The sequence below is a fragment of the Lissotriton helveticus genome, chromosome 4_1 (assembly GCF_964261635.1).
Source record: "Lissotriton helveticus chromosome 4_1, aLisHel1.1, whole genome shotgun sequence".
Lineage (NCBI taxonomy): Eukaryota > Metazoa > Chordata > Amphibia > Caudata > Salamandridae > Lissotriton > Lissotriton helveticus.
The window spans coordinates 1,978,576,044-1,978,599,345 of record NC_136063.1 but is presented as its reverse complement, the minus strand read 5'-3'; the positions used below and the strand labels follow the sequence as shown (position 1 = coordinate 1,978,599,345).

At 40.7% G+C, this 23,302-nt stretch overlaps 1 protein-coding gene across 1 annotated transcript in view; it reads right to left on the bottom strand.

Annotated features, from left to right (window-relative positions):
- Nucleotides 1-5,492: 5,492 nt before the first annotated feature.
- The window catches only part of LOC144827765 (indolethylamine N-methyltransferase-like), a 233,468-nt gene continuing 215,658 nt past the window's right edge, over nt 5,493-23,302 (bottom strand). The window contains exon 3 of the mRNA XM_078685961.1: nt 5,493-6,354. Within this exon, the coding sequence (XP_078542087.1) occupies nt 5,916-6,354 (439 nt within the window). The 3' untranslated portion in view covers nt 5,493-5,915. The remainder of the gene's footprint in view (nt 6,355-23,302) is intronic.

Genomic DNA, 23,302 nt, shown 5'->3' with positions numbered 1-23,302 from the left:
TTTAGCATTAAATTTTCCTAGTTTTTAATGCTTTACCTTGCGGACCGTCCACATATAAACTTGCAATCTGCTCTCATGAGATGGCACTTCTATTATCTTATTCAGTTCGTTTCCGGATCATGGGGAGGTGTCATCTAGGTCCTGGATATCTTTACACCGTGTTAAGTTAGCATGGGCTCATTACCGGTTTAAACGCCATTTTTCCTTTTTTGCAACTTCTGCACACGACACTTAGTTGTTGCTTTAGCTTTCCACCTAGTAGTTCATCGTGGTTTACATGAGAATAATATGTTATTGCTCTACTATCTGCTTTGCTTGTTAAACTATATCTGTACAGCGAGTGCTAAAGTTTCAAGAACAACACGATACAGAATTGTTATGAGGTCTGATCTCCACGACTTCATACTCATAACATAAGTGCAACTTCTGCCAATTCTGGGCATGAGGCGGGTTTTATATTGCTTTGCCGAACACACATACACAACAGTTGATGCGGTTCACATGAAGAGAGAGCTGGTGTATGCTGATGTGATTCCTTCAAATCTAAGACACTAAAGTATGGGCACGCCCTAAACCAACACAAAGAGACCTTCTTAGCAAATAATATAATATGTGTATTAGGGAGGGTGAGATATAAGCAGCCGCGGGCCGTGGAGGGAGTTACGGTGAGGCAGGGAGACGGGGAGGGGGAGAAGCAGGGTGGAGCCCTCTCTACCCTGCCCCTCCCCCTCCCCGCCTCCCTGCCCCACCGTAACTCCCTCCACGGCCCGCGGCTGCTTATAAGTGTTGCTAACTCTTATTCATTTACAGCATGTTAACATACTGTCACCATTCGCTTTTTATGTACTAGTAACTATGCTGGTAATTTTGCTATTGATAATATGTGTACTTGTATTCTCCACCCTGCTTCTCCCCCTCCCCGCCTCCCTGCCTCACCGTAACTCCCTCCACGGCCCGCGGCTGCTTATAAGTGTTGCTAACTCCTATTCATTTACAGCATGTTAACATACTATCACCATTCGCTTTTTATGTACTAGTAACTATGCTGGTAATTTTGCTACTGATAATATGTGTACTTGTATTATCTAAGATACTATGCCTGAGAAGACGGCATTAGTAAATAAACATTTCAAATACACATGTGTTCTTCTTAACTCCATGTTCTGGTTTCTAAGAAATATATAACGACCGACTGTTCATGAGTTCCACGTATCCTGAGGTACTATAAGTTCATATTCTGGATTGTCTAAACATTGAGAGTTTGTTATATCCAATGTGACACTGTACCTAGCTTGCTAAGGAGTTTTTGATTACTAACGTGAGTTTTGGGACACCCTAATTCGCCGAGGTTCCAATCCTCTGTCCACAGTTCTGTGTGAGAACAGAAACCCTGCGACAGGGGCACCCCCGACCCTTGCTGGAGCTTCATCACACTTGCGATACAACTCCAGCAATGCGCCACCTTTACGGCACAGATACATCACGCATCTGTGCTGTTTTTGTCCCATGATGCGCCGCATTGTAAATGCAGCACACCATAGGTGACGGAACAGCGGCACAGAATGACTAACACATCCCTGGTGATGCGCCAGTCATCATAAATGTATCCCTATGCTTCTTATCTTGTTAGAGATGAACCGCCATATGTATCATCAAAGTTTTTTGCATTTCCTAAATAGCGAACTTTAAGGAATAAATAGGGATTCTTTACCATTCCTAGTTTGCGATTAGCTATTTGCTAATTACAAATTACCCATTCATTTCCTTCATTTCCATAGGGCGGTTGGACTCACTTTTAGCTCGAACGGCTGAATTGATTTCCACGAAACTTGGCAAAATTGTAGGGGCTGGTAGCCCGATGTGCCTTTGCTATGTCTCAAGATATATGCTCCAGTGGTTTTTACGAAAATTAACTTTGAAAAATATATATTGGGCTACATTGGCCTATATATATGTTGGAGCCCAAATGTAGCCCAATGTAGCCCAATGAAGCCCAATGTAGCCCAATGTAGCCCAAAGATGGCCGCCAGACACACAAAAAAACAAATGTAGCCCAAATATCAGCCAGATGTAGCCCAACTATAGCCCAGTGACAGAATGACCAATCAGCTTCGCAAACCTCCGTTACGCGAAGCGGAGCGCTGTTACAGATATATATCTTTTTTTGAACGTTAATTTCTCAAAATCCACTGGAGCACATATATTGAGACCTAGCAAAGGCACATCGGGCTACCAGTCCCTAATATTTTGCCAAGTTTCGTGCAAATCCATTCAGCCGTTCGATTATTATTATTATTATTTTTTTTGCCCCGCGGGGCCCTTTTAAAACCTCCAGATCAAACCTAGGGGGTCAGCGAGGATCTACTATGCCCCCTTATGGTTATTTCCCCCTTTGTTTTGGCCTCCTCTTGTCTCTCGATCCTACCGAGAGACAAGATGGCGGCCGCTACGGACTTTTTGGAATGTTGACAGACGCCAGAGAACCAATCAGCTTCGCTTCACAAAGCTCCGTTGCGCGAAAAGTACGCGTCCTGGGACGCTGCCCGGTCCGCTGTTACAGATATATATCTTTTTTTAAACGTTAATTTCTCAAAATCCACTAGAGCACATATATTGAGACCTACAAAAGGCACATCGGGCTACCAGTCCCTACAATTTTGCCAAGTTTCGTGCAAATCCATTCAGCCGTTCGGGCTAAAAGTGAGGCCAACCGCCCTATGGAAAACTCAATGTTAAAAACACGTTTTGGGACCCCCCTTTTTTCTCGGCCCCCCCTTGACGAACCCCCCCCAAATTTTCAAGGGCTGCTCAGAAACAAAATGTGCCATTTTCCTGAAAATTTCAGCCAATTCCGTCCACAAACGCCAAAGTTATTAGACATAGAATTTTCAAAAATCCCATAGAGAAAAAATCCTAACTATATATACCTACTGGCGTCCGCCAGTAGGTAATATATATGCAATAAAGAGGCAGAGAACCCCGAGTAGCTTTCAAGTTTAGTTTGAAAACAGCTCCTGTATAGAGCACCCTCGACACCAGCGACACTCTAAATTTACTCACCTCAAATGTCTGCTTTTCTATCAAAATGACCCCCATGCAGCCCCAGGGACCACCACCGCCCCAGGACACTGTTTTTTCATTTATTGAACACGTCTACATCCCCGAACCACTGAAATGAATTCCACCAAATTTGGCAGAAAGCTAAAGGTTGGTTCAGAAAGAGTCCTTTTTAAATTTGGTGTAAATCCATTCAGTAGTTTCAGAGATATTTTGGTTTAAATAATATATATATATATATGTGAGCCCACAATACTCCTGAAATCCTATTGATTGACTGCCAACACTTCAACCAGGAAGTGTTGGATGCCATCTTGGGACCAATTTGCATGATAGCATCATATTGAAATGCATTGTAGTGAATGGCAGGTTTTGAGGGTCACAAAAAGAAGAACATATAAACAGTGATAACAGATTTTAGTTCCAATATAAATCATTTGTTGATGGTACCATACTAATTTTTGAAATTGTGGTGTGTTCTGAGGTGATGTCACCCTGTTGAAAGTCCTTCTGCTCGGATTCCAAGAATCATGTTTGAGAGATTTCTCCATAAAGGCTATGGAATGTGCTCCAGAAGCTAAAATGAGAGCATATTTTTATATAAATTCACACTATCTTTCTCAGCCATATGAAAATTATGTCTGACAGTTGATTGCAGCCTCCCAGGGAGCTCTAAAGAACAACTAGAGCACTAGTGGTGTCACTTATGACAAAGGAATGGCACACCTGAAGACATGTTGATTAAATCAAACTTGTAAAACCTAAAACATTTAATATAGAAAGGAACAAAATGAGGGGATTTAGTTTGCCCCAAAATTATAGTTATTGGTGTAGAAAGAAAAATTAGGACACATTTTCAGTGAGTTTTAAAATATCTTCCAGGTCTATTTCATTAAAACATTCTGACATGCACTTTCAACACCAGCAGCAGGCTACCTGTTAATTCCCTGGTGATCAGCAATGTTACTAGTGTTCTAATGAGAAACTAGAGTAATAACATTCTGATTTTATGCCAAAGGTGTGACACATATGAACGCCATCAAAAAACTGAGAGCATTTTCTACTGGGTATACTGCAGTATACGTTGAAAAAGATGAAAAAGGGAACTTTATAACAAATAAGCCTCCTAAGAGGGCCACCAGAGAAAAAAGAGCACAAATGTAGCACAAGCTTTACCCAAATGTCTTTGATGTCATCAGTGATATAACTAACTATGTCATGAGTGATGAAATATGTGAGGCTTCATGACTAATTTAGATAATTAAAGTTATCACCCACACTATTCAACCTTTCCATGGAGCCTCTCACCAAACTTCTCAGTCTCTCCGAGGTCCATTTCCATATGTATGCAGACAACACCCAACTCTACATCAAGATCCATTCACTTGAAGACATCAAAGCTCTCAACACAACACTACAAATACCTCAAACATGGCTGGCCGAAAACAAATTGAAACTAAACGCACTCAAAACCAAGTTCCTCCTAATGGCCCCCCCCCCACAAATAAGCCCCCATTCTGGAATGGATGAAGCACCTAACAGCACTCCAAGGGCAACCGCTCATTGTCAAATCAGCGAAATCGCTAGTGGTGACACTGGACAGAAACCTAAAAATGTAGAAGAATATTAGCACCTTCTCACAAGGAGCAAATTTCCACCTGAACACACTGCAAAAACTGAAACCCTTCTTGCCAGCAAGTGACTTTGAGCTAGCAGTTCAGACCCTAGTAATCCCAAAAGTAGAATACGGGGCAGTAACCTTATGCGGCCTTCCTAGGTAGTCAACAGCCCCGTTAAGAGCCGCTATCAATTCAGCAGCGAGACTCATCACAGGATCAAAGTCCTCTCACATATCACCAGATCTTAGAACCCTCAACCGGCTACCGTGTGAGGTTAGAATTCACCTGAAAATAGCATGTATGATGCACAAGGCCATACAGTACAATTACCCGAGCTACCTAGCTCAGAATCTGGTACTATCTGCCTGTAATATCTCTTCCAGAAGCTCCAAGAATCTTTTACTGAAACCACAACGATTTGCCAGGAAAAAAACTTACAACCGCGCCTTTTCTGGAATGGCTCCCAGGATCTGGAATGCTTTGCCCACAGAAACAAGAACAAACCCATCTACTGCCGCCTTCAAAAAAGAAGAGAAAGCGATTTTCAAGGCCAAATTCACGTCAATTACTTACGTTTTACTAGATGCCAATTATTAGTCTGTAATATTGAGCACCGCATTCTATTTGCTAGTTCTGTACTATTGAGCATCTTATATCTGAATCTCCTATAATTGGACTATTATACAATTTATTTCTTTTTCTTTGTTTACTTTTGCTTCTAATGTATGACATGTAAAGCGCTCTAACACCCGCAAGGGGTCTTTTTCATGCTATATAAAACCTTCAAATAAATAAATAAATAAAACTCTGCTAAACTTCAACATTGCTATTTGTTTTATTAGCATGGAACGTAAAACATCTTAGAGATACACCAAATGATTACACATGATTAGACAGTTCAAATACATTATATTAACAATATGGAAGTTATCAGCCTACAACTACAGTAAGCCTTTCATACTCTGAAATATTTATCATGGCTGTTCTTTATCACTGCTAGTGTATATTTATGGCAAGAGAAGAAGTATATTGTTTAATCACAAATCAGCAATCAGCTGCCAATGTTTCAGACGGGATTGACAAGCATCTTTGCATACATTTTGAAAGTATGATTAGACAAGGTTTTAGTGTGAGAGCTGTAAAATGAACTTAAAACAATATTCCGGAATGCAGGATCATAAACAGATGAGAACTAAATGATTAACACTCTTCTTTAGGGACTCTGCCCCTCAAGTGTGACTAGCAAACCTCTCTTTCTTTGCATGCCACAAGGAAATAAACACCTGTAGCATCAATTACAGAGTACAGTGATTGCTCAATACGAGGTTTAACCTTAAGCAATTTAATTGCAAAGCCAGCATCACTGATGGCTTTTCTAAAGAACCCTTCTTCCAAGCAGAATGCTGGGAACTTGAATGATCCCACCATATGAAAGGTACATCCATAGGCTGCAGTCATTACAAGATGGCCTCCTATTTTCAGAAGTGACGATATATTTTTCAGAGCATTGCAGTAGGTTTCCTTATCAAGGCAAATGAATTCCAAACAGTATTCTGTGACCACACAATCAGCTTGCGGAAAAACATGTGGGGCTAATGGGTTGCTTTTACAGACATCGTGTTCCACAGTATATTTGATTTTTCTTTTCAAAGTCTCTTGACATTCGATCCAATTTTCACTAAAAATACAAAGACAGAAAACAATTAATATACCGCTCACATTGGAGTTTTAATAAGTGGTGCACTCACTTAACAACTTGACACAAACATTGCAAATACAAAGAAGTTGAAACAATTCAAAGTGTGCTTTCAATCAATCAACTCATATTTGTGTAACGTGCGGCTACTCTCCCTCAAGGGTATGCAGCAGCTGGGTTTGCTGGACTCAGTTGAAAAGCCATGTTTTCTTGTCCCTTCCTGAACTCCGCGAGGTAGGGTGCTATTCAGAGGTAGAGAGGAAGGAAATTTCAGGCGAGTAGGAGAAGGAAAAGCCTCTATTGTGGCTTCGGTGGATGTGGGGAGTTTGAGCGAGGTAGGTGGAGAAAGGTGTCGGGAGGGTTGGTGCAAGTTCAGGCGGTAGTTGATGTATGCTGGCCCTTTGTCGCTGAGTTCTCTGTAGGTGTGCGCCAGCATCTTGAACTGGAGTATTTTCTGGATGACGAGTCTGTAGAGGATCTTGAGGTGGGGGTGATGTGGGTCCATCGGGGAAGATTGAGGATAAGTCAGGCAGCTGAGTTCTGTATTGTCTCCTCGTGAGCTGGGTGTTGATTCCTGCATATTGCATGTTTTCATATTCCAGCTGGTGACCACAGCTAGAGTGACATTTTTCCTGGAGCTGACTGGGAGCCATTAGAAGCTTTTTCAGAGCATGCGGAGTGTGCAGAAGCAAGTGGAGGAGATTGTGTTTATCTGGCCTTTCAAGGTGAATTTGATGTCCAGGATGATGCAATGGTTAAAGGCGTGGACTGTCAAAGTGGGAATTTGGCAGATCACCAGGTGTCATTCCACAGGGAGGAGTTGTTTCAAAAGATCAGAACTTCTGTCTTATCCATTTTAAGCTTCAGACACTTGGTCTATATCCAAATGTCGAGACTTGTCATGCAGTTGTGGAAGCTGGACACAGTAGTGGAGGGGTCTGCTGAGAGGGAGAGGATATGCTGGGTGTTGTCAGTGTAGGATATGATATTGGGGTCCTTGGTTCTGAACATGTCAGCTAGGGGTGTAACATACTTGTTAAAGAGCTTTGGACTGAGGGATGGATCTTGAGGGACTCCGCAAATGGTGCTGTTTGGTTCTGAGGAGAAGAATGTGAGTCAGACACTCTGGGTGCGTTCGATGAGGAAGGATGCGATCCATTTTGAGGGTGTCTCCCTGGATTCCGATGTCATGGAGTCTCTTGATGAATTTGTGGTGGGATACAATATTGAAAGTTGAGGAGAGGTTGAGTAAGATCAGGGCCATCATCTCACCCCGATGGAGAAGTGTTCTCATGACATCTGTGGCATCAATCAGGGTCGGCCCAGTGCTGTGCATGGTGCAGAAACCAGAATAAGTAGTTCTGAGCAGGTTGTTTCGCTCCGGTGTCCTGTGAGTTGGCGGTTGATGGTCTTCTTGATTAATTTGGTGGGGAATAAGAGCAGTGAGATGCGTAATGTTCTATAAGTTTGCATTGGTTGAAGTTGTGCAAATTATCAACCTCTACAAACCCATTTACCTGTCATGCTTATCTTTTTTTCTTTTTTTGGAGGATACATTTTGGTGGCATAGGAGACCTATCAACATCAATGTTCAGTTAAAGGTCTGTGTTTACACATACAAAATGTATAGCAGCTAGAATATCACAACCAAATCTGAAAGGTCCTAGCTAATCATGGGGATGAGATTCAACCATGAGTGCATTTTCCCATAATCACTGAAATTACCAAATGATTATTCGATTCTTTACCACCATTGTTTACGTTCAACAGCTCAGCTCTTAGTTATTGTGTAATCAAGAGGTGTAGTACCAAATATCACCAATATCAGTTACTAAGAAGCTTTGGCTGGTGATGGAGAGGCCTAATCACAAAGGTAAATATTCTTTTGTATAGGTACTCCTAGGTAAATATATACTCAGGCTCTGTAGTAACTTCACTACCTTTCATTATTCACTATTTCTGAGTGTACATTTACTACAAAGTGTAGACTTACTGTCCCTACACACTAACCAGGGGGTGGAGCCAAAATGTACTTATGTAAAGCTAATACTATGTTACTACTAATAACTTTTGACCAGAGGCGGTGGTATAGTAAATTATGAATTTATTTAGTACAAATATTTTCATATTAAAAAAAACATACAATCATTTTAAATACATTATGAGCCAAAAACAAACAAAACAGAAAGTGCAGCACTGAAAACGTAGACATATATTAAACAATTAATTAATTAAAATATTTTGTTACAATGTGTAATTCTTTAAAGATATATTTAAAAAAATACCACTTACTGAATTTTTTATTTTAAATTAATCTATACTATATATGATTAGAAATTGAGATCAGAATGGATTTGAAATAGTTTATTTTTAATTTTACACTGTACATTCTGAATTTTAAAAAGATTATTAACAAAACAGACATTAAACTATATGTCATTGATAACACTAAATACAAATTATATTTATTTTTCAAATGTCAAAATAGGGTATATATTATTTTAACATTATTTCAAATGGGTTTTATTATAAAAGTGTGCTTCAACTAACTTCTGTAAGAGAGTTTTGAAGTACCTGTGAGAGAGGCCATGTATGGCACTGGACTTACTGTGCTGTACTGTAGGGTATTTATCGGGGTTATTGGACCTTTTTTGGCTGTATTACTGAACACACTCCAAAATGCAATTTTGTGAATAAGACCCATTGTATTCAACTGCTTAGCTGGGTAGGCTCAGGATTGGACTGACGTAAACAGCATTGTGGCAGTGCCAAAAGGGCTGATCTGAAAGGTCAGTATGTGTGTTGCATTTTATAGCTGATTGTAGGCTTGTTTACAGTCTGCTGGACTATTTCCTGTAAATTTCTGTAATATTACCATAAAGATTGCCTACAAGAAGCAGAAATGCTTGTAGTGCCCATACCTTGCAAAACCCCTAAACATATTGTCAGTGCAAGTTCAAAACTCCCTGATTTGAAAATTTAGCCCAATCTTATAGCTATCTGATTTGCTAGTAGGAGTCACTTTAATTTTGGTGCCATGCACTATTTTAGGCTACAATCCAACTCTGCTGAGGGCCCACTTACTCATCCCCAAGTCCTGAGTCCTTTATTTTTGTTTGCAGCAAGTTGATAATAAGTATTTCATAACTTTTTTGAAACCAACATCATGGCATTGGAATACGACAAGAATTGAAGACACTCCAATATACAAATATCTAGGAGTGAAGATTGATAAAGGCGGGCAGTTCTCGGTTCAGAGAACAAGCATACGAGGGAGAGGACTTTCACTGGCGATTTCGCTGAAGTCGCTAAATCACAAACTTTCTGGCCCCTCTCTCCTACCCTTGACTCAAGTAATCCGTGCAAAACTTCTCCCAACAATTACTTACGGGAGCGAGGCACTCAGAGGAAGGGATGCCAAGACCCTTGACAACACTATAATAGCTGCATACAGAACCATTTTTAGCCTACCCAGGCAAACCTCACCCGCCCAAATCAGGCTCGAATTTGGCATCGACCAACAGTCCCTGGCAAGGCAGGGAGCCTATATGATAGCCTGTGAGACAAAGTGAGGAAAACAAAACAAGGAACTCTGAACGAACATCTGTGGCAGGAGCTAGAACAACATCCCTCCTCAGCAGCAGCCAAGTACCTCACGAGCAGCCTAGCTAATCTAGGTCTAGAACAGCTCTGGAACACCCCAACAAACCACATAACATTAAAAAAACTGGTTAAAAAATCAGTAAAATTACAATCATGGCTGCAAGACAAAGAAGCTCTCTCGAAAAGAACACATGGCTGGCTGACCCTGAATTCATACACTACTAAGGTACAACAGCGCTACCTGGCCGAGGGATACTCCAAAAGTGTCAAGATGTGCTTTTTAAGGCACAGGTTGGGCCTGCTACCTTGCACTCAAAACCTCCCACGCTGGCTCAAAATCAAAGCTGACCCCCTGTGTCGGCTATGCGGGTTGGCACAAGAGGATATGCTGCATTTGATATGCTCTTGTGAAAAACTACAGGACGAAAGGAAACGCTGGCTAAAGCATCACTTCAATCGAAAAGGGATCCGTACAAGAAGGACGGCGGTCCTTGCTTGCTTTCACCCTAATGACCCTGGCTTGAATTGCAGCTTTGTAAAATTTCTGAGGGCAGTTGAAAAGAAGATGCCTAAAAACCTAACCTACAACTGTCCCAGTTCAACCGACCTGACATCGCTCTGCTGACCATTATTACGAGCTCATGAGGACACTGAGCAATACCTCACAAATACGAAGTCCAATAACTCCCTTTTAAACTTCATTGAATGTGAACTTTTTAACTCTTAATTCTTTTATAATGCAGTTTTATGCTCTCTCCTTTTAATCAATTTTATATTGCAATGGTTTTAAGTAACTATGCTAAATAAAGATTACTTACTTACTTACTTAATAACTTTTTTGAGAAAAGAAATCCAGCCCAAATTTTTCATTTTATCCACATGTATTTCATGCTAAGAAATACCCATGGTTTGTGTAATCTCTTGAAAGCAGGGGAGAAATAGGCAAACTATAGAAATAATTTTGTAGTTATTTTTAAAAAAGGGGAAGAAAAGTGTTGTCCAAGATAACATATGTTTCTTTTTTAAATGTACTAACAACTTCATCTTCCCAATTTTCAAAACAGAGTTGTAAGAAATATTATTTACCTCCGTTTTAGCATGGTAGACCATTTTTCCTATTTTTGTGGATTCTACCTAACATTAACTTCCAGTGGAAACGTATGAATCAAAAATCTATGTATTTCAGAAAAGTAGAAAAAATAACATAAGGGAAAATTTATGTAAAATCCTTTATGTAAATCACACCAATCTGTAAAATCAAAAAATTAGAAAGTTTGAAAAAAAAGAAATAGGTGGCAATGTATGTACCTATATTCTTATGCCAGGTTGGCTGATTCAGAAAATACATATACTTTTATGTCAGTCAAGCCAATCTAGTTGGAAGTTTATATAGTGCACATTTGCTGGCAATAAATGCAAATTTGAGAGGCAGTAATTTTTGGGCACCGACATTATCAGGTGTTTCAATGGGCATTTTTTAAATTTTTCTTTCCTGCACTTAGGCTTTTTTTTTAGTAGGCAATGAATTGATGGAGAGAAAATAAATGTACAATGCAAATGTTTTCTAGTGTGTATTCCTGTTCTTCTGTTAGTCAAAAACGGTATCCTACTTTTGTGACTGGGTCAATTACCATTGACCATTGAAAGTAAAAGGTCCGAAATGTACTATGGTGATGCCAAGTGTATGCTTAGATAAGTGACCCAATGGCTAAAATCATGCGTTTTTCACATATTTCAGTGAGGTAAAGTTCTGGAATCAGCAGGGATCAACAAAATATCTACCACCCTGGTTTCCCACATTCCTCTCAATAAAAATTGTACCACACTTTTGCTGCCAGTGTAGCTGGAAAGAGGTGTGCAGTAGCTTTTGCAGAACCACTAGCATAGCTTTATATGGGTTCATAAGGAGTAGGTGCAATAAACAGAGCCATGAATTTTGTTTTCATCGTGTAGCGGTTGATGTGCCTTTAAAAACACTTTTCAAATATCAGACACAGAGGGATATGTACAAGAAAGTGGAGGAGAGAGGCGTTAGACTTCCTGGCTTAACACCTCTCTCATCCACTTCTGAAACGCAAGGCTGCACCATATTTACAAGAATGTGGTGCAGCCCTGCGTTTCCCCCTGCGATGACGCTAAGTTTAGCAACTTAGCGCCATTGCAAGCACCCTTATACCAGAGTGCAAGGGTGCTTGCACCAGAGTGCAAGAGTTTCTGTGTGCAGAGGAGGATTGTTCATGTGTAGGAAGGTGTCCCTTCCTGCACATGAACAGGTGCACAGTCAAAATATCGAGTTGAAAATTTCGACTTACAAAAATATCGTGTTTAAAATTTCGAAGGTACAGAATATCGATGTCAAGAATATCGTAGGACAGAATATCGACCCTGAGGTAAGTAATATCGAAATTATTTATATCGATGTAAGTAATATCGAAGTTAGTAATATCGATAGCATATATATCGATGTAACTAATTTCGATGTTACTAATATCGATATTTGTATTATGTTTTTTGATTTTTATTATGTATGTGTTATATGTTTTTGTTAAGTATTTAAATTAATTTATATTATATGTGTATTATTTTTATATATTAATAAATTTATTTTTAAGTAAATTATATGTTTTAGTACCGGAGCGGGTTGTGGGTTAATAGGGGAATAGGGTGGGAAGTAATTTAATTGTAATTATTAATTGGCAATTAATTATTTTAATTGATAAATAAATTATTTAATTGGCAAATAATGTTATTTTGTATTAAAGTTTATGTTTTAGTACCAGAGCGGGTTGTGGGTTTATAGGGGAATAGGGTGGGAAGTAATTTAATTGTAATTAATTAATTTTTTATTTAATTGGTAATTGGCAATTAATTATTTTAATTGATCAATTAATTATTTTATTGGTAATTAATGTTAATTTTTATTAAATGTTATGTTTTGGTACCAGAGCGGGTTGTGGGTTTATAGGAGAATAGGGTGGGTAAGTAATTTAATTGAAATTAATTATTTTAAATTAAATAATTAATTGGCAATCAGTTAATTTAATTGATAGATTAAGTATTTAATTGGTAATTAATGTTAATGTTTATTAAATGTTATGTTTTAGTACCAAAGCGGGTTGTGGGTTTATAGGGGAATAGGGTGGGAAGTAATTTAATCGTAAATATTTGATTTTTGATGTAATTAATAATTGCCAATTAATTATTTTAATTGAAAAAATTATTATTTAATTAGTAATCAATGTTAATTATTATTAAATGGTATGTTTTAGTACCAGAGTGGGTTGTGGGTTTATAGGGGAATAGGGTGGGAAGTAATTTAATTGTAAATAATTACATATTTTTATGTGTAATATATTTTGTAAATATTTATTAATTGGCATTCCCTACTGTTGCACCCTTTGGAGTGGGAATAGTAATTTTTACCCCTACCCTATCCAACGCATTCCCTACTGTTGCACTCTCTGGAGTGGGAATAGTAATTTTTACCCATACGCTTTCCAACGCTTTCCCTACTGTTGCACTCACTGGAGTGGGAATAGTAATTTTTAGCCCTACCCTATCCAACGTATTCCCTACGGTTGCACTCTCTGGAGTGGGAATAGTCATTTTTACCCATACGCTATCCAACGCTTTCCCTACTGTTGCGCTCACTGGAGTGGGAATAGTAATTTTAACCCCTACGCTATCCAACGCTTTCCCTACTGTTGCACTCACTGGAGTGGGAATAGTAATTTTAACCCCTACGCTATCCAACGCTTTCCCTACTGTTGCACTCTTTGGAGTTGGAATAGTAATTTTTACCCCTACGCTATCCAACGCTTTCCCGACTGTTGCACCCACTGGAGTGGGAATAGTAATTTTTACCCCTACGCTATCCAACGCTTTCTCAACTGTTGCACTCTTTGGAGTTAGAATAGTAATTTTTACCCCTACGCTATCCAACGCTTTCCCTACTGTTGCACCCACTGGAGTGGGAATAGTAAATTTTACCCCTACGCTATCCAACGCTTTCCCTACTGTTGCACCCACTGGAGTGGGAATAGTAATTCTTACCCCTACACTATCCAACGCTTTCTCTACTGTTGCACCCACTGGAGTGGGAATAGTAATTTTTACCCTTACGCTATCCAACACTTTCCCTACTGTTGCACTCTCTGGAGTGGGAATAGTAATTTTTTATTAAATGTTATGTTTTGGTACCAGAGCGGGTTGTGGGTTTATAGGGGAATAGGGTGGGTAAGTAATTTAATTGAAATTAATTAATTTTAAATTAAATAATTAATTGGCAATCAGTTAATTTAATTGATAGATTAAGTATTTAATTGGTAATTAATGTTAATGTTTATTAAATGTTATGTTTTAGTACCAAAGCCGGTTGTGGGTTTATAGGGGAATAGGGTGGGAAGTAATTTAATCGTAAATATTTGATTTTTGATGTAATTAATAATTGCCAATTAATTATTTTAATTGAAAAAATTATTATTTAATTAGTAATCAATGTTAATTATTATTAAATGGTATGTTTTAGTACCAGAGTGGGTTGTGGGTTTATAGGGGAATAGGGTGGGAAGTAATTTAATTGTAAATAATTACATATTTTTATGTGGAATATATTTTGTAAATATTTATTAATTGGCATTCCCTACTGTTGCACCCTTTGGAGTGGGAATAGTAATTTTTACCCCTACCCTATCCAACGCATTCCCTACTGTTGCACTCTCTGGAGTGGGAATAGTAATTTTTACCCATACGCTTTCCAACGCTTTCCCTACTGTTGCGCTCACTGGAGTGGGAATAGTAATTTTAACCCATACGCTATCCAACGCTTTCCCTACTGTTGCGCTCGCTGGAGTGGGAATAGTAATTTTAACCCCTACGCTAACCAACGCTTTCCCTACTGTTGCACTCTTTGGAGTTGGAATAGTAATTTTTACCCCTACGCTATCCAACGCTTTCCCGACTGTTGCACCCACTGGAGTGGGAATAGTAATTTTGACCCCTATGCTATCCAACGCTTTCCCTACTGTTGCACTCACTGGAGTGGGAATAGTAATTTTTAGCCCTACCCTATCCAACGTATTCCCTACGGTTGCACTCTCTGGAGTGGGAATAGTCATTTTTACCCATACGCTATCCAACGCTTTCCCTACTGTTGCGCTCACTGGAGTGGGAATAGTAATTTTAACCCCTACGCTATCCAACGCTTTCCCTACTGTTGCACTCACTGGAGTGGGAATAGTAATTTTAACCCCTACGCTATCCAACGCTTTCCCTACTGTTGCACTCTTTGGAGTTGGAATAGTAATTATTACCCATACGCTATCCAACGCTTTCCCGACTGTTGCACCCACTGGAGTGGGAATAGTAATTTTTACCCCTACGCTATCCAACGCTTTCTCAACTGTTGCACTCTTTGGAGTTAGAATAGTAATTTTTACCGCTACGCTATCCAACGCTTTCCCTACTGTTGCACCCACTGGAGTGGGAATAGTAAATTTTACCCCTACGCTATCCAACGCTTTCCCTACTGTTGCACCCACTGGAGTGGGAATAGTAATTCTTACCCCTACACTATCCAACGCTTTCTCTACTGTTGCACCCACTGGAGTGGGAATAGTAATTTTTACCCTTACGCTATCCAACACTTTCCCTACTGTTGCACTCTCTGGAGTGGGAATAGTAATTTTTACCCATACGCTATCCAACGCTTTCCCTACTGTTGCACTCACTGGAGTGGGAATAGTAATTTTTACCCATACGCTATCCAACGCTTTCCCGACTGTTGCACCCACTGGAGTGGGAATAGTAATTTTTACCCCTACGCTATCCAACGCTTTCTCAACTGTTGCACTCTTTGGAGTTAGAATAGTAATTTTTACCCCTACGCTATCCAACGCTTTCCCTACTGTTGCACCCACTGGAGTGGGAATAGTAAATTTTACCCCTACGCTATCCAACGCTTTCCCTACTGTTGCACCCACTGGAGTGGGAATAGTAATTCTTACCCCTACACTATCCAACGCTTTCTCTACTGTTGCACCCACTGGAGTGGGAATAGTAATTTTTACCCTTACGCTATCCAACACTTTCCCTACTGTTGCACTCTCTGGAGTGGGAATAGTAATTTTTACCCATACGCTATCCAACGCTTTCCCTACTGTTGCACTCACTGGAGTGGGAATAGTAATTTTAACCCCTACGCTATCCAACGCTTTCCCTACTGTTGCACTCTTTTGAGTTGGAATAGTAATTTTTACCCCTACGCTATCCAAGTCTTTCCCTACTGTTGCACCCACTGGAGTGGGAATAGTAATTTTTACCCCTACGCTATCCAACGCTTTCCCTACTGTTGCACTCTTTGGAGTTGGAATAGTAATTTTTACCCCTACGCTATCCAACGCTTTCCCGACTGTTGCACCCACTGGAGTGGGAATAGTACTTTTGACCCCTATGCTATCCAACGCTTTCCCTACTGTTGCACTTACTGGAGTGGGAATAGTAATTTTTACCCCTACCCTATCCAACGCATTCCCTACTGTTGCACTCTCTGGAGTGGGAATAGTAATTTTTACACATACGCTATCCAACGCTTTCCCTACTGTTGCGCTCACTGGAGTGGGAATAGTAATTTTAACCCCTACGCTATCCAACGCTTTCCCTACTGTTGCACTCACTGGAGTGGGAATAGTAATTTTAACCCCTACGCTATCCAACGCTTTCCCTACTGTTGCACTCTTTGGAGTTGGAATAGTAATTTTTACCCCTACGCTATCCAACGCTTTCCCGACTGTTGCACCCACTGAAGTGGGAATAGTAATTTTTACCCCTACGCTATCCAACGCTTTCTCAACTGTTGCACTCTTTGGAGTTAGAATAGTAATTTTTACCCCTACGCTATCCAACGCTTTCCCTACTGTTGCACCCACTGGAGTGGGAATAGTACATTTTACCCCTACGCTATCCAACGCTTTCCCTACTGTTGCACCCACTGCAGTGGGAATAGTAATCTTTACCCCTACGCTATCCAACGCTTTCGCTACTGTTGCACCCACTGGAGTGGGAATAGTAATTTTTACCCTTACGCTATCCAACACTTTCCCTACTGTTGCACTCTCTGGAGTGGGAATAGTAATTTTTACCCATACGCTATCCAACGCTTTCCCTACTGTTGCACTCACTGGAGTGGGAATAGTAATTTTAACCCCTACGCTATCCAACGCTTTCCCTACTGTTGCACTCTTTGGAGTTGGAATAGTAATTTTTACCCCTACGCTATCCAACGCTTTCGCTACTGTTGCACCCACTGGAGTGGGAATAGTAAATTTTACCCCTACGCTATCCAACGCTTTCCCTACTGTTGCACCCACTGGAGTGGGAATAGTAATCTTTACCCCTACGCTATCCAACGCTTTCGCTACTGTTGCACCCACTGGAGTGGGAATAGTAATTTTTACCCTTACGCTATCCAACACTTTCCCTACTGTTGCACTCTCTGGAGTGGGAATAGTAATTTTTACCCATACGCTATCCAACGCTTTCCCTACTGTTGCACTCACTGGAGTGGGAATAGTAATTTTAACCCCTACGCTATCCAACGCTTTCCCTACTGTTGCACTCTTTTGAGTTGGAATAGTAATTTTTACCCCTACGCTATCCAACGCTTTCCCTACTGTTGCACCCACTGGAGTGGGAATAGTAATTTTTACCCCTACGCTATCCAACGCTTTCCCTACTGTTGCACTCTTTGGAGTTGGAATAGTAATTTTTACCCCTACGCTATCCAACGCTTTCGCTACTGTTGCACCCACTGGAGTGGGAATAGTACATTTTACCCCTACGCTATCCAACGTTTTCCCTACTGTTGCAGCCACTGGAGTGGGAATAGTAATCTTTACCCCTAGGCTATCCAACGCTTTCTCTACTGTTGCACCCACTGGAGTGGGAATAGTAATTTTTACCCCTACGCTATCCAACGGTTTGCCTACTGTTGCACCCTTTGGAGTTGGAATAGTAATTTTTACCCTTACGCTATCCAACACTTTCCCTAATGTTGCACTCTCTGGAGTGGGAATAGTAATTTTTACTCTTACGCTATCCAACGCTTTTCCTAATGTTGTACTCATTGGAGTGGGAATAGTAATTTTTACATACCCGCGATCCAACGCTTTCCCTACTGTTGCACTCACTGGAGTTGGAATAGTAAATTTTTACCCTTACGCTATCCAACGCTTTATCTACTGTTGCACCCTCTGGAGTTTGAATAGTAATTTTTACCCTTATGCTATTAAATATTATTTATATTTATTTATGTGTTTAAGTATTACATAATGTTGTATTTAATTAATGTTTGACATATTTAAAGTATACTTATTTGTTGTTATTTATTAAATATAATTATTTATTATTATTTATGTTATTATTTTATGAGTGTTTATGTATTTTTAAATTGTAGTATTTGTTAATATTTCATAATTATTAAAAAAATTATGTATATATTATAATTAATTAAGTATATATTATATATTTTATTATTATTTTAAATTAAATGTTTAATAGTAAATATGTATTATTTATTCATTTTAAACATTATAACACATTTTAACATAAGTTTAAATTATATATAAGTACTATTTAATTAATTTTACCTTTTTTTTTAAAACAATATATTTAATTACGGTATTTTTAACATCGATATTTTAGTTACGATATTTTTGTACTTACCATGTTGTAGATAGGGTGTCGATATATTTGCCTTCGATATTCCAGCGTCGATATTTTGTCTGTCGATATTTTCAGCCTCGATATTCTGTCAGAGATTCACATGAACAATCCTAGAAATGCCAATCTGTCGCTTTCATGCGTGTAGCTTCATGCAGCACACATGGAAGTGACAAAATGGCATTTCAAAAAAAAGTTTATGTATGTAAAGGGAGGGACACCTTCTGGAACATTAACAAACAATGGCATTCTGCTTTTCCCATGTGTGCTGCACAAGGCAGTACCCATGGAAAAAGCAAAAATGAGGAGAAATAATGCATTTCTCCTTGTTTTGCCATCTTAAGAGCAGTTGGGTACAGGGAGCATGAAAGACCACTGCATGACAAACTTTTTTTAACACATGGCTAAATTTTAATAACTTGTTTATCAACTTTGATGAAAGAAATTATAAATGAGACATTGATTTTTTTTATTTATTTGTTTGCAGCTAAGATAAATGTAGCAGTATACTGCTTGTGCAAAACAATTTTACTGTATCAGTGATAAGGTAAAACCACAATATAGTAGGCACAATCTGTGCTCTTTACCACTAGCAAAATGCCAGTTGCAAAATGTGGAGATTAAAATGTTTTTAAAACATGCAGTATTTGTTCTCCATGCTTCATTTTTAACAAAAGAAAATACTAAATCAGGGGTAAATTCATGCAGAAGAATGTTATGTTGCAATGTAGCACTCTGTTGCAAGGTCTTGACTCAGTAGGCCTTTAAGTGCCCATATGTAGTGTATGTGCACAATTTCTGACAACAAAATGATATCACTGTTTTACAGAATCAAGATGGTTGCAGTCTGCCCAATACCAGGAACTTGCTCCCATAAACATTTGAGCAGTCTGGTGGCAAAAACGTTTTCGGCACATTTCAGTGTTTGTTGCTCGGCTAAAGAAGTTAATAACTACTAATGCGGCTACTAATGCAGCTGTCTGTTGGTATCAAACTGTGCAGGTAGCGTCAAGACTGAAAAGAGATGCAAATTGAGTCTCTAATGCATGAAATATATTTTCTCTTGCAAAGCCTGATTCCTAATGCAGGTTTTGCAAGACCAAAAAACAAAATTACAATATAAGAAAGTGACACTGTTCGTTGCAAACGTTCACATTGCTCTTCCTAAAAAAAAAGAAAATTGGACTCTGACATACTTGAAAATTGCAAGGAAACATATCATTTATTTTCAACCCCTGAAAGGTTATCAACTCTTAGAAACAGTCAGATTGTAGTTGTAACGTGGAAGATGTACAAGAGGGACAGGATGTAACATGGGAATGTCACTTGCAGATAAGGGAGGGAACAGGCATCATATGACTTCTGCGTGCGAACTCCCATTACCCTTTACATGTTTTCTTTATTTCAGACACTCTCCCTTTAAGGGTGAGGAGCAATGACATTGGTTCTTTGGCATTGGAAATAAGGGGATTGAATTTTGACCTGCCCTGCGGACCTTGATCTCAGTATTTACAGCCATTCACAAAGATTTTGAAAGGTAATCTTTTTTGATATGTTCTAACAAGAGAGGTCTTCTAAAGATTCTCACCCATAGCCGTTTTGCACTGTGTAAACTGGCTGTTGGGAAGAGGTTTCTCCATGAGAATTTTTTTTACTTAAGAAAAACAAAACATTTACAAAGTGCAAATGTACATTTGCTTTCAGATTGTGCATGCAGAAAAGGAATACCTAAAGATTCCCAAATGGGTTGATCACTATGCATCTCAGCAGTCCCCGATATTTAGGACAGTTACAGAGTCCCATGCGTTCGCCTGAGCTCGCTAAAAATCAAAAAGTTGTACATTCTCTAGCTATACAGTCTAAACCCACTTGACAATATTTGTAGCTTTTATCAGGACGTTATGTCTAATACATAGCACAGAAACGCCTACCTTGAAAAAATAAAGAAAAACTGTAACAACGGTTTTTCAAAGTGGAAAAAAGAAACATTGAAAAAGAGTACATTTGGGAGAAATGTTGAGATTGTGAAGAAACATAAATACTTCGCAAAGGCACAATATAATTTCATATGCAAACTATGTTGACAAAATATGTTTAACAAATCATTAAAATTACTGAAATTGGGGAGGAGCCAAGCTCGCGAGCGTGATGGTCGCCTTTTAGCTCGGCTCCGTCAGCCCTCCGTCCTGACTCGTATATCCTGCTGCATATCCTGCCCAGAGACGACACGTTTTCGAGGACATAGGATCGCAACATTTAGCTCTCACTCACCGTTTGACCTGGAAGCTCCGGCGAGCTGAGAATCCGAAGTTGTGCCCCTCCGAAGGGACCGGGGCCTCCGTGGGGCTGGGACCGGGGCCTCGCCTATGAGATCCGGCCAGGCGTTGTTGTGACCGCAGGCCCCGGCCGAGAGAGTGAACCGCTGGTGAGAGCCATTGTGCGAGCATCCCGGTGACCCTGATCCGGGCCTGCCTTGGTGGCCATGGGGTTGGTGCGGGGCGCGGTGCTCCGGGGACTGATCGCGTGCAGGGGTCCCCCCGCCGCTGCTCCGTCCGGTGGCCCTGGACCCGCGCGCTCCGACTCTACTCGTGAGGAGCGCCGGTGGTGGTATAGGCGGACCCCCGTGTTGAGCGGTGCTCCTCCTTGTGCCAAGGCCGCTATTGCTGGGACCCCCGGGACATCTGTAAAGTCCTGCATTTGTGCACTGTCCCGAGAGTTGCGGAGGGTGGTGAGGAGGCTTAACTTACAAAATGTCTGCAGACGATCTGGGCTGTAGATCTCCTCGTGATGGCGGACTCAGGTTACTGGATTGCACGGGGGCCTGGACGTGTGCACGTAAATCTACTATTGGAGACGTTCTTGGTGCCTTGCGATCCTGGCACGCGTCCTTGGCCCCCGGTGCCCCTGGAGACTCATTACGATCCGCCGCCATCTTGGGTGGACGCTTCTTCATGGCCCCTTCTAGTCCCGGTGATGCCACTGCCTCGCCCCCCTCGATTGCCACGAGGGTTGCTGCCGCTGTTCGTCGACGGGATTGTGGGCCGGTGGCTTTGGAACCTCCTGCTCTTCCATGGTTGGAGTTTGGGGACCTGGACATAGTGAGGAGGCCCGTTCCTCCCCGGATGCCTGATACATGTGGTGGACTGCTTCCTGTTACTGCCTTGACGAGGTTGTCTTTTTATTTTGCAAGTACATCACCGCTTTCCCGACCTACGAGACTGACCTCCTATTTTTTGCTGGTTGTGTTGCTATTGCTGAGACATTTGAACTACCTATTTGAACTTTTGTTCACCTGCAGATCGGTTGCCCTCCCTGGTCTATGTCTTGATCGTACTTTCTTTCAATTGTGTGCTTGCCTCGCATCGTGTTGCTCACTTCAATTTGTCATGTGGTGGGTGGGAAATGTGGTTAAGAAAGGATTGGGGTGAGATGCACGACTCCCGGAGGATTATTGGTGTACGGATTTGTGGCGCAGTTGTTTATATTCATGGCGCTGTGGGAGACCCCCTTGTCAGTTTTTGTGGTGCTCGAGATCGTGTCGTTCTGGTTCACTCGTAATATGATTATGGTTGGGCGGAGGGCTGTGGCCGACCGTATTTGTTTATGCCCTTTTGCTCCTCCCCCCCATTTATTTCTTTGTTTTTTCTCTCCTTCTTTTTGTCTCCTTACTCCTTTTCTCTCTTCTCTACTGCATTTCGGGTTCAGGTTTAGGGCGACAGGCACGCTGTTTGGAGGGTAGGTCGTAGCCTTCTGCAGGGGTGAAGGGTGGGATGGGTGGGTTGGGTCTTCTATGATGTTTCCTTTTCCTCAGTTCTATGGCCCTTTTGTGTCTCTTTAGAGGAGTGCCGCGTCTGCCCTGCCTTCCGGGGCGTGATTGGGGTGGGGTCTGTCCCGTCGCTGTTCTTCTTCTTATAGTTCTGCTGCTTTCTGTCGCGACTGCCATACCCCCCTCGTTGCTAATATTCCTGCTCTCTTCTGTATTCCTTGCTACGGGATGCTTTTTTCGGCGCGGCACTCCTTCTTTCGTCTGTGTTTTTCTTTCCCCTTCTTCTTTCCCTTTCCCCCCCTCCCTTTCCCCCCCCCCCTTCTTTCTCATCCAAGGTTAGTATGATGGGCTAGGTTTGGTGAAGTCGCTACTCCGGCCCCTCTGTCCTGGTTCCGATGTGCTACTGAGTGGTGGGCGAGCAAAGTTGTTCATAACTGCATGTTGATTGTATTTACCGCACCTGTTTTCATACCGATGTATACAGTGCTGACACTCCTGCATTGCGGCCCTTCCCCTCTTTGTTGCCAATGGTTTATTTGGGGTCTCCGGATTCCTCTATGTTGTCACTAAGCCTGTCATACCCCTTATCCCTATATTATAAAATTAACCTTCTTTGCTCCTGTTTGCTGGCCGTCTAGATCTTCTTTTCTCCTCCCCTTTTTAAGATTGTGTTGCTCGTGCTCCTTTATGATTGATTCTGTACTGTTCTCTCTGGATTTTTCTACTGCTTCTCGTATTGTGGCCGGCCAGCTTGGTTGTAGGCCTTGACCTGTTTATCCTTTGTGTACAAATAAAGGTTTTAAAAAAAAAAAAAATACTGAAATTGAAGATGATATCAATAAA